The sequence below is a fragment of the Vombatus ursinus genome, unplaced genomic scaffold (genome assembly GCF_900497805.2).
Source record: "Vombatus ursinus unplaced genomic scaffold, bare-nosed wombat genome assembly UNPS02015175.1, whole genome shotgun sequence".
In the NCBI taxonomy this organism is placed as follows: Eukaryota; Metazoa; Chordata; class Mammalia; order Diprotodontia; family Vombatidae; genus Vombatus; species Vombatus ursinus.
Genome location: NW_020954953.1, coordinates 22,012,505 through 22,024,780, shown reverse-complemented (window position 1 = coordinate 22,024,780; position 12,276 = coordinate 22,012,505). Strand labels below are relative to the sequence as shown.

Below are 12,276 nucleotides of genomic sequence, written 5' to 3'. Positions count from 1 at the left end.
CTTTTTTTTTCCTCCCCAAAGAGAGGTTCCAATCTTTGAGGCTCTAAAGAGGTGGAGAATTAACAAGTAATATCATGATATATTTGGAAACAGCTATGACTCTGCTTTTTTGCCCTTTTTTTTTTTTTTGGTGAGGCAATAGGGGTTAAGTGACTTGCCTAGGGTCACACAGCTAATAAGTGTTAAGTGTCTAAAGCTGGATTTGAACTCAGGTCCTCCTGACTCCAAGACCAGAGCTCTATTCACTGAGCCGCCTAGCTGACCCGAGAACTATGACTCTGAAGTCATTAGACTCCACTCTGGTGATATTTATCAACCCTGTGACCCTGGCCAGGTGACAATCTCCTCAGAGTGCTGCTAGGGTCACTTTTAACTTTAAATTTATAATGCTATGAATTTATAAATTCAAAGATTTTGCGCTGCTATTCTCAATTAATAACTACTAGTGACTCCATCGAGCAAATGGCAGTAAATGAGGTAGCTAGGTAGTGCATGGATAGATTGACAAGTTTTTGGAGTCACAAAGTCCTGAGTTCAAATCCTGCCTCAGATGCCTGCCAATGTGAAAACTTGTTGTTGGTCAGTCTTTCAGTCATGGCTGGCTCTTTGTGACCCCATTTAGTGTTTTCTTGGCAAAGATACTGGAGTGGTTGGCCATTTCCTTCTCCAGCTCATTTTACAGATGAGGAAACTGAGGCAAACAGAGTTAAGTGACTTGCCCAGGGTCATACAGCTTAGTAAGTGTCTGAGGCCAGATTGGAGCACAGGGAGATGAGTATTCCTGACTCCAGGCCCAGCACTCTATCTACTGTGCCACCTAGCTGCCCCAGATTTCTTCTCTGTAAAATAAAGATATTAACAGCACTTACCTCACAGGGTTGTTATGAGGATCAAATATGCTAACATGTAAAATGCTTTGCAAATCTTAAAACACTATCAACATGCTATTATTGCAAATGTTAAACTATTAAATCTTTTAGGACATATTTCTAAAATAATATTTAGACAACCCTCAGTGGAAAAAAATGTCATTTTTTGAAATGTTTGTCTTGTTAAAGTTTGTTATATAAGAACTCTTAGGGTTGCTATTTTTGATCTGCTATCTTAAGGAGGGAAAATTAGGTTTGGTCTAAAAAGCCAACCATTTCTAAACTGCATTCTCTTCTCCTCTCACTTGTTTTCAGACTCTAGAGAGAGAGTTCATGGGCACCTGAGCAGAAATGAGTCTCTTATTACAGCTGGGAAATGTTTGTCTGGGGAAAACGCTCATCAAAGTGCACAGCTGTAGTTAGGACAAGAAATCAGCATTATGATTGGGACTTAAGGAACTAAATAGTGTAGCCTTAAAAAAAAATCCATGTGACCATATATATGCAGAAAGCAAATTTACCAACAAATCGTTTCTTTCCAGCCAAATCAAATTCTTCCTCTGGAAAAGAACTGATTGACCCCTCTGGTGAGATGACCTTTGGTTCAGCTGTTGTAGTAGTTGAGGACTTGGTAGTGGTTGGAGGCAATGTGGTTTCAAATTCATAATCTGAAAAAAGATATGAAGGTTTTGTAATAGGGCATTTGCCTGAAAAGGATTCTATGTTTGTAGCCTGGTAAATTGGCACTGTTTTTATTTTTTACTTTTAAAAAAATTTATTCCACTTCAAAACAATTTCTTTTCATCCAACAGGTATATAGAATTTGAAATGAATAAAAGCAGTCATTCTTTACTACTTGTTCAAGTGTAATTTGCTCTTCAACCCTTCTATAAAATAGTGTCTTATTCCCTCTGCTTTATTTCTTCCCATCCCCCACCCTAATAATGGCCAACAAAAGAAGCAAACGCATCTACCTGTATTACATAGAAAACAGAGAAGGAAGTGCTGAGATTTTAGAGTAGCAGGGTGTTAAAGCAGGAAGGAACCTTCAAAATCATCTAATATTACCGATGAGGAAATTGAGGCCCGGAGAAGTTGTGTGACTTGTCTAAGGTCACACAGCTAGCTAGCCAAAACTGGAACTGAAATCTATGAGGCCCCATTCCAATGCTCTTCTAGTTCATTTCACTAAATACGTCTCCCTTCTGCAGTCCATGAAGGACCACAATGGAACATATGATTGCATTCCTTATGTGGTTTGCACATAGGGAGAGGGAGAGTCGTAATTTGTTGGTATTTAAAGATGACATCATGCTTAATTATCTCAGCTGCATGAAGATAGTTAAAAAGATACTTAATGTTTTCATTGCTGCTAAAATATCTTTCTTTGCTTTCAAACATCTGTTTGAAAAAATGTGTGTGTTTTTATTAGTCAAGTTTAGCCTGAAACAGCTAGGATTGGAACCACTATATGAAACTTGATTACAACTAGGTTGAAAAAAAAAAAAGGATGGCACTCCTGAAGCATTTTGTGTTTTGAGCCAGTTTGATATAAAAGTTAATTAATCTGAGGGGCAAAGGAAGTTAGAAGGGCTTCCATGAGGAGGACACCCTTTTTGGCTACTGGTAAACGCCAATGGACATACATTCTGCTATGACTACAAGTTTATCATATGCACTGTTTAAACTTTTAAGTCTACATCTAATAAATACAACCCTGCTATGTTGTAAAGATGGAAACTCATAATTACATGCCCTGTGCTAATAATATGATCCTGTGGCTGAAGATTCATGACATCCATAGTAGAAAAGATTTTATGAAAAACAACAAGGAGATGAAGAAAAGGAAGAGCAATAGAAAAAGGACATTATGATTCAAAAAAGTTAACTACACAAAGCGTTTCTACAAATGAGGGGAGGGGAGGCAGAAAGACAAAGATATGAGAGAAGTCACAAATGGAAGGCAAAAAGTTATCTCTGCTTCCTAATTTCAAAAGGTCCTTTGATGGGAATTAACTTCATTCATATAAAATCTTCAATCTGTTATTACCTTCATCATACACAACATAAGCTTCTTCTGTGGGTATTGCTGTATCTGTCTCCAGCCCAGAGAAATTATCTGTTGGAAGCAAAGGAAAAAAGTAGCCAAATGCTGACATTTATTCCTTCCCTCTCTTTCCCTTCAGAATTATATCTCAGTACACAAGAATTCATTCACAATAATGACAAAGGGACTAAATTCGCCCTGTTTGTAGAGAAGGATCCAGAGTTCTTTCAGACACTACACTAGAAAAGAGAGCAATATCGTAAGTATAGGTTCTCAAGTTCACCATGTTACTATTATCCCGTGTTTTCTGCCAAGAAGGATGCAGATAAAATCTCTACCTGAGCTCAAGGGAAAGAAAACCTTTTCATTCCTTCCCTTATGATTTTCCAACGTAGCTAAGTCATACTTATATATGAGAGCCTTTCAAGCACTCTCAGAGCTGTTGCTGAGCCCTTCCCCCAGCTTCTGTGTGGTCGCTGACAAAAATTCCCTCTTGTTGAACAATTATTAGGGTATAAAACTGTAAGCTTTGAGGGTTTGAGTGGGAAGAAAGAGGCATCAGCGGATGAAAGAGGAAGATTTATGGCAAAGCCACTCAAAATGTATGCTTCTCTGTCCTGCTCTTTCTCCCCCACTGTGGATGTGGATGGCTCCATGACCCTAGGAATGCTTCCTTTCTGGGGTAGGAGGACTGGATTCCCTGACCTTCCCATCCCTTTAATCATTGCCCACATCAATAGGTACATTCATTTCCATACTCCCTCTTGTTCCCCCATTCTTTTATCCTCCCCCTTCTCTCCAGGGTACCCTGTCCCAAGTTTCTGGTTATATATACAAAATTCTAAAGTTGTTAATGCGATTCAGACATAATTTGCCGAAAGTCACAAACCTTTCCTAAAGATAGTTTGGGTTTAAATTACTCTATTATCATAACATCATTTTAGCATAAGTATATTTAAAGGATCAATTTTTATCAATCTTGGGCTGACTATAGGCAGCAAGAGAGCTATATCCTACCCAGGAATCCTCGATTGATCACTTTGCCTGAATTAAGATTGTGACACCTACAAATCTGAATGACCAAGATTACATTTGGGCTCAGCATACCTCTATAAAGAAAACTGGAGAACCAAGACAATTAGCAAATAATATATAGATGTGAAATGGATGATTAAAGTTCATCACTCCATTTGAAAGTATAGACACATCTTTTAAAAGGGGAGAAGTCATTGCTGTATCAAACTCTGAACAAATTATTTTTACTTCCAATAAATTCCTAGAGAATATTTCAAGTCTCTCCTTGTTAATGAATAGCCTACTGCAGTTAAGTAGTTCAACTTTGACCATGCATTTCTTTAAGTTAACTAGTCATTTGTTCTACAGGATATACGCCAGCATCATGAACTTCTTTTTATGGGAAGGAAAACTGAGGCACAGAACAATTAAGCTGATTCCCCCCAAGTAGGCAGTTGCAAAACCAGGAATCACAGACATGAGAATTTTGACTTTAAGGAAAATTGTTTAGACACCAGACTGAGACTCACACCCTTGGTTTCTGCTACGAATTCTACCACTGCTCTGTCAGAATGAAATAGTAAGTGACCCAACAAACATGTAGATGGTCCCCGTTTTCTTTCTTTCTGTGAGAGCAGAAAAACTTACACAAAACCAACTGTGCAAAGGAAAAATAAAGATATCCAGGTTTTAGGATATGGAATGGATTACTGCATCCTCCAAAGTTACTAGTGTATACATGTGATCTGAAGGCAGTGTGGCTACAGAGCTGGTGTTAATGTAATAACTCTAGAAAGAAAATGAAAATGGCATAAACAATTCTTAATGTTTTCATTTTTAGAACATTACTGAGGATGACTTACCAAAATTTCTCATACCTAAAGATGATAGCCTGATTTTTTTTTTAAAGCCTAGATTGACTAGAACTAAGGTAGTGTTGAGACCCAAACAAACCCTGACTATACATTATGAATATCCAGTTAAAATGTGGAACAACTGGATGTTTAATTGTGGAAATCTTTGACCAGCATTTGGCAGTCCCCATGAGTGTTCCAGGACTGCTGTTATGCTAAGAGGTCATCCTCTGAGCTTCTTGATGAGTTCAGACAGTGCTGAGAAGCAAGAACCTTGAAACATTCACCCTCTGGACAAGCTGGTACCTTCATATAAACTATCACACACAATTTTTCTTTAGGCCAAGAAAATATGTTCCCAAGATGGTTCAAATCTGATAGCTTCAAGGTTCACTATGCCAGGAGCTTAGGTGTTTTGGTGGTTTTTATATAGCTGACCTTTTCTTCTTTTTGTATATTTAATTTTTAGGTACAGAAATACTGCTTTTCCTCAGCATGTGGCCAGATTTCTTCCATTGGCTTAATATCCTCAGTCATATCAAATGTGTAAAATGTAGCCATTTTATATCCTAAAGTAAACAGGAGGGAAAGGAAAACATCCATATAATTCCCTTTGTAGTTTCCTGGTGTTGAATATGATTCCTCTGAGTGATGACATATTCAGATGTGTTCATTTGACCAACACAGCCCTTTTATTTTGCTTTTCAAACATGTCTGATCATCACAGGATGTGAAACCTTTAAACTCCATGAGTCATTCGGAAATCACCCTGCAGAATATTGAAAAGCCTTTCCTTCAGAACTAACAGAGCCTGGAATGACTTTTCGGGAACAGTGCCATCTTGACCGCATGAGAAAAGAATCATTAGCAATGACAAATAATATCCTGATCTGATATTCAGAAAATAACGGCATAAATTTCTAAGCAGAATGGTCAAGTGTCCACATTTGATTACATTTTGAAGAATTCAAAAGTTAAAGTTTAGAAGATAGGTACATCTATCATCAAAGGCAAATTCTTTAACTTCATGATATTAAAAGCCAATTACTAATTATTCTCTTGAACTATTCATCCCAGTAGTCATGAGAATAGATAAACATATATCCAAAGTCACAACAGTAGGTTAGTGCTAGACTTGTTTCATGAAAAAATATTATTCTCATCTTAGGTTTGAAAAGAAGACAGAAGCCCAATGAATCAAAAATACTTAAGACTCATGTGGTCATTCCTTTCCACCAAAGTCCTTCTCCAAGGTCATGGCATCACAGGGACACTAAGTTCTCTCAGGCTATCCCAGCAGAAAGCAAGCTCTGGGGCATAGGTTCGTCACTAGAAGGTTGGTGGCCATCAAGCGATGAATTTATTTTTGATCACTGCAATGCATGAAAGGCATTATTGAAATATAGAAGCATTGCAATCTTATTGGTAGAGGGAATTCCCACAGTGATGACATCATGGATCTTTTCAAACAGGAGAGAACCAGCTAGCTCAGATCAAGCAAAATCTTCCTTTAGTCACTTTGCTGGAAGGATAGTTAAGGGCCAGGGAGTTTTCAAGAATAAAAAGCTTTTTCGATTTCCAAAACTCTCCTGAAGGGCATAACATCTCCCACCAAATATATCAAGATCAAACCCACTTGAAGAGTAGGATCCTGAAAATGAAGGAAGAATAGATTTTATTACTTTTTTACCCAATGAAGCGATCAAAATAACCAACCATATTGACTGATAGGATCTACAACTGCTAAGCTTAAACCTTAAAGAGATCAAAGACAGAAAAAAGGGACTCACATGTATAAAAATATATTTATCACAGCTCTTTTTATAGTAGCAAAGAACTGAAAATTAAGATCCTATTAATTATTACTATTTTTACTATTTAATATTACTATTAGTATTAATTAATATTAATATTACTATTTAATATTACTAGTTCTACTAATTATTTGGGCAATGGCTGAACAAATTTGGCAAATGAATATTACTGAGCCATGAGAAATGATAAGAGATTGTTTCAGAGACCTGAGTGAATTGATAACGAGTGAAGTGAGCAGAACCAGGAGAATAATTACAATAACAACATTGTAAAGACAAACAAATCTGAAAGACTTCAGAATTCTAATCAATGCAATGACCAACCATGATTCCAAAGGACCAATGATGAAAAATGCTACCTACCCACCTCCTGACTAGAAAGGTAATGGACTCAAGGTGTAGAATTAGATAGTTGTTTTTATATGGCCAATGGGAATTTGTTTTACTTAATTGAATATGTTTTACAAGCATATTGTTTTTCATTTTTTTCATTGCAAAGGGGTGTGAGGGAAAGTAAATTAATATCTGTTCATTGAAATTAAATTTTTAAATGAACAGAAGCCATCTTAACCTCAAGGGTTTTATCTAATGGAAAATTTAAGATTAATAAAAAATAAAAGAACTGAAGATGCAGAACAACCAAATAAAATATAAAAATAAGTTCATAATATACATTATGTGAATGTGCTATATATGTATACAATATAAATGTATAGGCATATACACATAACCTGCATTTATGTGTATGCACATATGTATAGATATATTTACATATGCATACTTCATGCTCTTATCTTATAGATGTGCATATATATGTGCATGTAACAATTTACATGTGTGTGCATATGCATGTATGTATTTGGATATAGATATAGATTCCCCTTCCTCCCCCCACCCCAAGGAAACAAACTCTCTTCAATGTGGGCATTTTTCCCACTAATCTATATTGCAACCACTTAACAGGCTATTTTGTGACTTGCTTTTGCCAGAAAAATTCATCCTCTGGGGGCCAAACTTCTGGTAAGGAATTTCTTTGATCTTAGCTAGGCTGGCCCTCACACACACCCAAGTTTATTGTTGAGCCTGTGCTCTAAGCCCTGCCAGACTTTGTAATCTGCTGCAACCCTATGAAGTGGGATGTTAGGAAGCTCAAATGAGATAGTGTCAGAAAATACACTTGTAAACTTGAAAGCCTAAAGTCAATTGTTACTATTATTGTTACTGCATGATCATTTTTCAGTGATGTTAAATATTATTGCCATTGCTCTTGGACTTGAGACAGGAAGATGCCAATTCAAATTTTACCTTAAACACTTACTAGGTTTGTGTCCCTGGGAAAATTATCTAACCTCTCTTAGCCCTATGTTCCCAATCTGTAAAATTGAGATAATAATAGCACCTGCCCCACAGGGTTGTTATTGAAGCTACATAGCCACTAAGGGAACTGGGAAAGGTGTCTTTCAAAAGGTGGCATTTGAGTTGAGTTTTGAAAGAAGCCAGAAATTCCTTAAAAATTAGAATGGAGCAAATGGAAGCTAATAACTTTATGAGAAATCAAGAAACAATAAAACAAAACAAAAGAATGAAAAAATAGAAGACAACGTGAAATACCTCATTGGAAAAACAACTGACCTGGAAAATAGATCTAGGAGGGATAATTTTTAAATTATTGGATTACCTGAAAGCCATGATCAAAAAAAAAAGAGCCCAGACATTATCTTTCAAGAAATTATCAAGTAAAACTGCCTTGATATTCTAGAACTAGAGGGTAAAATAGAAATTGAAAGGATCCACCAATCACCTCCTTAAAGAGATCCCAAAATGAAGTTCCCAGAAATATGATAGCCAAATTTCAGCACTCCCTGGTCAATGAGAGACTATTGCAAGTAGCCAGAAAGAAACAATCCAACCACCGTGGAGCCACAGTCAGAATAACACAAGATTTAGCAGCTTATACATAAATAATCAGAGGGTTTAGAGTATGATATTCTAGAGGGCAAAGGAGCCAGGATTACAACCAAGAATCACCTACCCAGCAAAACTGAGTATAATCCTTCAGAGGGAAAATGAAAATTCAATGAAATAAAGGACTTTCAAGTATTCTTGATGAAAAGACCAGAGCCGAACAGAAAATCTGACTTTCAAATACAAGACTCAAAAGAAGCATAAAAAGGTAAACAGAAAAGGGAAATCATAAGAGACTTAATAAGGTTAAACATTTTATGTTCCTACATGGGAAGATGATACTTGTAACTCATAAGACCTTTCTCATGATTAGGGCAGTTAGAAGAAATATATATAAACAGAAGGCACAAGTGTGAGTTGCATATGAAGGGATGATATCTAAAAAAAAAAATTAAGGGTTGTGGGAGAGAGGGAAAGAGAGAGATAGAATGGGGTAAATTATCTCATATAAAAGAGGCCAAAAAAAGCTTTTATAGTGGAGGGGAAGATGAAGGAGGTAAGGGATGGGGAGTGAGGGAACTTTACTTTCATCAGAATTGGCTCAAAGAAAGAATAACAATCACACTCAATTGGGTATAAAATTCCATGTTATCCTATAGGAAAAGAGGAAGGGAAGGGGATAAGAGAAGAAGGGTGATAGAAAGGAGGGTATATTGGGGGAGGTGGTAGTCAGAAACAAAACACTTTTAAGGAAGGACAGAGTGAAAGGAGAGAGTAGAAAAAACAGGGGAATAGGATGGAGGGAAGTACATTTAGCACTTGTAATTGTGAAAAAACATTTTAAGAAAATTTCTCTGATAAAGACCTCATTTCTCAAATATCTAGAGCTCTGAGTCAACTTTATAAAAATAAAAGTCATTCCCCAATTGCTAAATGATCACAAGATATGAACAGTTTTCAGATGAAGAAATCAAACCTATCTATAGCCACATTAAAAAAAAATGCTCTAAATCACTATTGATTGGAGAAATACAAATTAAAACAATTCTGAGGTACTACCTCACACCTATTAGATTGACTAATAGGACAAAAAAAGGAAAATGACAAATGGAGATGTGGGGAAAATGAGACATTATGGGGAGGTGGAGCCAAGATGGCAGAGTAAAAGCAATGACTTGCTTGAGCTCTCCCCCAAACCCCTCCAAATACCTGTAAAAAATGGCTCTAAACAAATTCTAAAGCAGAAGAACCCACAAAAAGACAGAGTGAAACAAATTTCCAGCCCAAGACAGCCTGGATGGTTGATCAGAAAGGTATATCACACCAGGCTGGGAGAGGAACACAGTTTGGCATGGGCATGCAGGCCACAGCGACCCTGGAGCAGGCCTCAGAGGACCGAATTATGGGCAGCTATGGCAGATTCCAGACTTCTCAACCCATGAATGCCAAAGACAACTTAGAAGGTCAGTAGGAAAAATCTGTGTCTGCAGTGAGAGAGAAGCACAGTGTGGTCCCAGCCCCAGTTCCTGAATGTGGCCCTGGGGCAGTGACTACCTCTTGAGCTTCCAGCCCACAGACTGAGGGGGAATCAAGTGGTTGATTGCAGGGATCTCTTTGCTGGTGCAGGATTCTCTTGCTTTGCCCGTGCTTGGAATCTGGGTCACAGTTCTAAGGGGCAGTCCTGGGGTGAGGAGGAACGCTGGCAGGGTGGAGCTTGTAGTGGTGGAGGAAAGGAAACTCTCCTCACAGTTCCAAGACAGAAAAGAGTGCTTGTGGTCACTCATAGACCAGAGCACAGGCCAGGAAAGGAGTAAACACCTCGTCCTTGATCATAGCACCTTGGAAGAACTGAAAATTTACAGGTCCCTAGAAGTATCTCTGAAAACAGCTGCACAAAACCCCCGAAGCTTGGGATAGTACATTCTCCACACTGGAAGCAGACTCCTACCTTAACAAAGAGTTTATAACTCAAGTAATTGACTGGGATCATGAGCAAAGAGTGCAAAAAGAATCAGACCATAGAATCTTACTTTGGTGACAAAGAAAATCAAAACATACAACCAGAAGAAGACAATAAAATCAAAGCTCCTATATCCAAAGTCTCCAAGAAAAATATGAATTGGTCCTAGGCCATGGAAGAGCTCAAAAAAGATTTTGAGAAGCAAGTAGAAGTAGAGGAAAAACTGGGAAGAGAAATGAGAGTGATGCAAGAAAATCATGAAAAACTAGTCAACAGCTTGCTAAAGGAGACCAAAAAAAAAAATACTGAAAAAAATAACACCTTAAAAAAATAGCCTAACCCAAATGGCGAAAGAGCTCCAAAAAGCCAATGAGGAGAAGAATGCCTTAAAAAGCAAAACTGGCTAAATGGAAAAGGCCAAAAGCTTATTGAAGAAAATTCTTCCTTAAAAATTAGAATGGAGCAATTGGAAGCTAGTGACTTTATGAGAAATCAAGACACTGTAAAACAAATTCAAAAGAATGAAAAAATAGAAAACAATGTGAAATATCTCATTGGAAAAACAACTGACCTGGAAAATAGATCCAGGAGAGAGAATTTAAAAATTGTTGGACTATCTGAAAGCCATGATCAAAAAAAGAGCCTAGACATAATCTTTCCAGAAATTAAGAAGGCAAATTGCCCTGATATTTTAGAACCAGAGGGCAAAATAGAAATTGAAAGAAAATGAGACATTATGCATTAACATAATGCATTAGCATTGTTGGTGGAGTTGTAAACTGATTCAACCATTCTCTAGATCAATTTAGAACTATGTCTAAAAGGCTATAAAACCTTTGACCTAGCAATACCATTACTAGGTCTGTATCCAAAAAGAGATAAAAAACAAAAAGGAAAAGGACCTATATATACAAAAATATTTATAGCAACTCTTTTCTGGTGGCAAAGAACAGGAAAATTGAGAGGATGCCCATCAATTGGAGAATGACTGAACAAACTGTGGTATGTGCCTATGATGGAATACTACTGTGCTATAAGAAATGATGAGCAGGATGCTCTCAGAAAAATTTGGAAAGACTTATATGGGCTGATGCAAAGTGAAATGTACTATGTACAAAGTAAGAGCAATATTGTAAGATGATCAGCTGTGAATGACTTAGCTATTCTCAGGAATACAATGATCCAAGACAACTCTGAAGGAACTCTTAGGATAAAAAAATGCTATCCATCCCCAGAGAAAGAACTGATGTTGTTTGAATACACATTGAAACATATTTTCTTAACTTTCTTTATTTCTCTTGAGTTTTTTTTTTGGTCTATGTTTCTTTTTCACAGCACGAATAACATGGAAATATGTTTTGTATGACTACTACACGTGTATAACCTATATCAAATTGCTTGCCTTCTCAATGAAGGAGGTGAGGAGGGAGGAAGAGAGAGAATTTGGAACTCAAAGTTTTAAAAACAAATGTTAAAAGTTGTTTTTACATGTAATTGAGGGAAAATACTAAATAAAATTTTTAATTAAAAAAAAAGAAATTAAAGGAAGATTTTGGTTCAGTACAAGAAAAAAAATCTTCCCCATAATCAGAGTGCTTCCTAGAGAGGTTCTACCTCCCCAGAGAATTTCAAGTGGAAACTCAACAGCCTCCTATCTAGTATAAAACCATGGATCACTATTCATTCACATAGGAATGGTAGCAATTAGCCTCTGAGATCCCTTTTCACTTGGTTTTTTTGATTCTGTGACTCTGATTCATGGTATCCTCTTTCATTATAAGCATTCCACTTAAAGTTAATTACTCAGAAAACC

General features: G+C 36.9%; 1 protein-coding gene across 1 annotated transcript in view; it reads right to left on the bottom strand.

Annotated features, from left to right (window-relative positions):
• Positions 1-12,276, bottom strand: part of LOC114031535 (fibronectin type III domain-containing protein 1-like) — a 121,883-nt gene that overhangs the window by 20,418 nt on the left and 89,189 nt on the right. Inside the window, exons 15-16 of the mRNA XM_027846670.1 lie at positions 2,920-2,988; positions 1,391-1,537 (exon numbers count right to left, since the gene is read on the bottom strand). Of these exons, the coding sequence (XP_027702471.1) occupies positions 1,391-1,537; positions 2,920-2,988 (216 nt within the window). The remainder of the gene's footprint in view (positions 1-1,390; positions 1,538-2,919; positions 2,989-12,276) is intronic.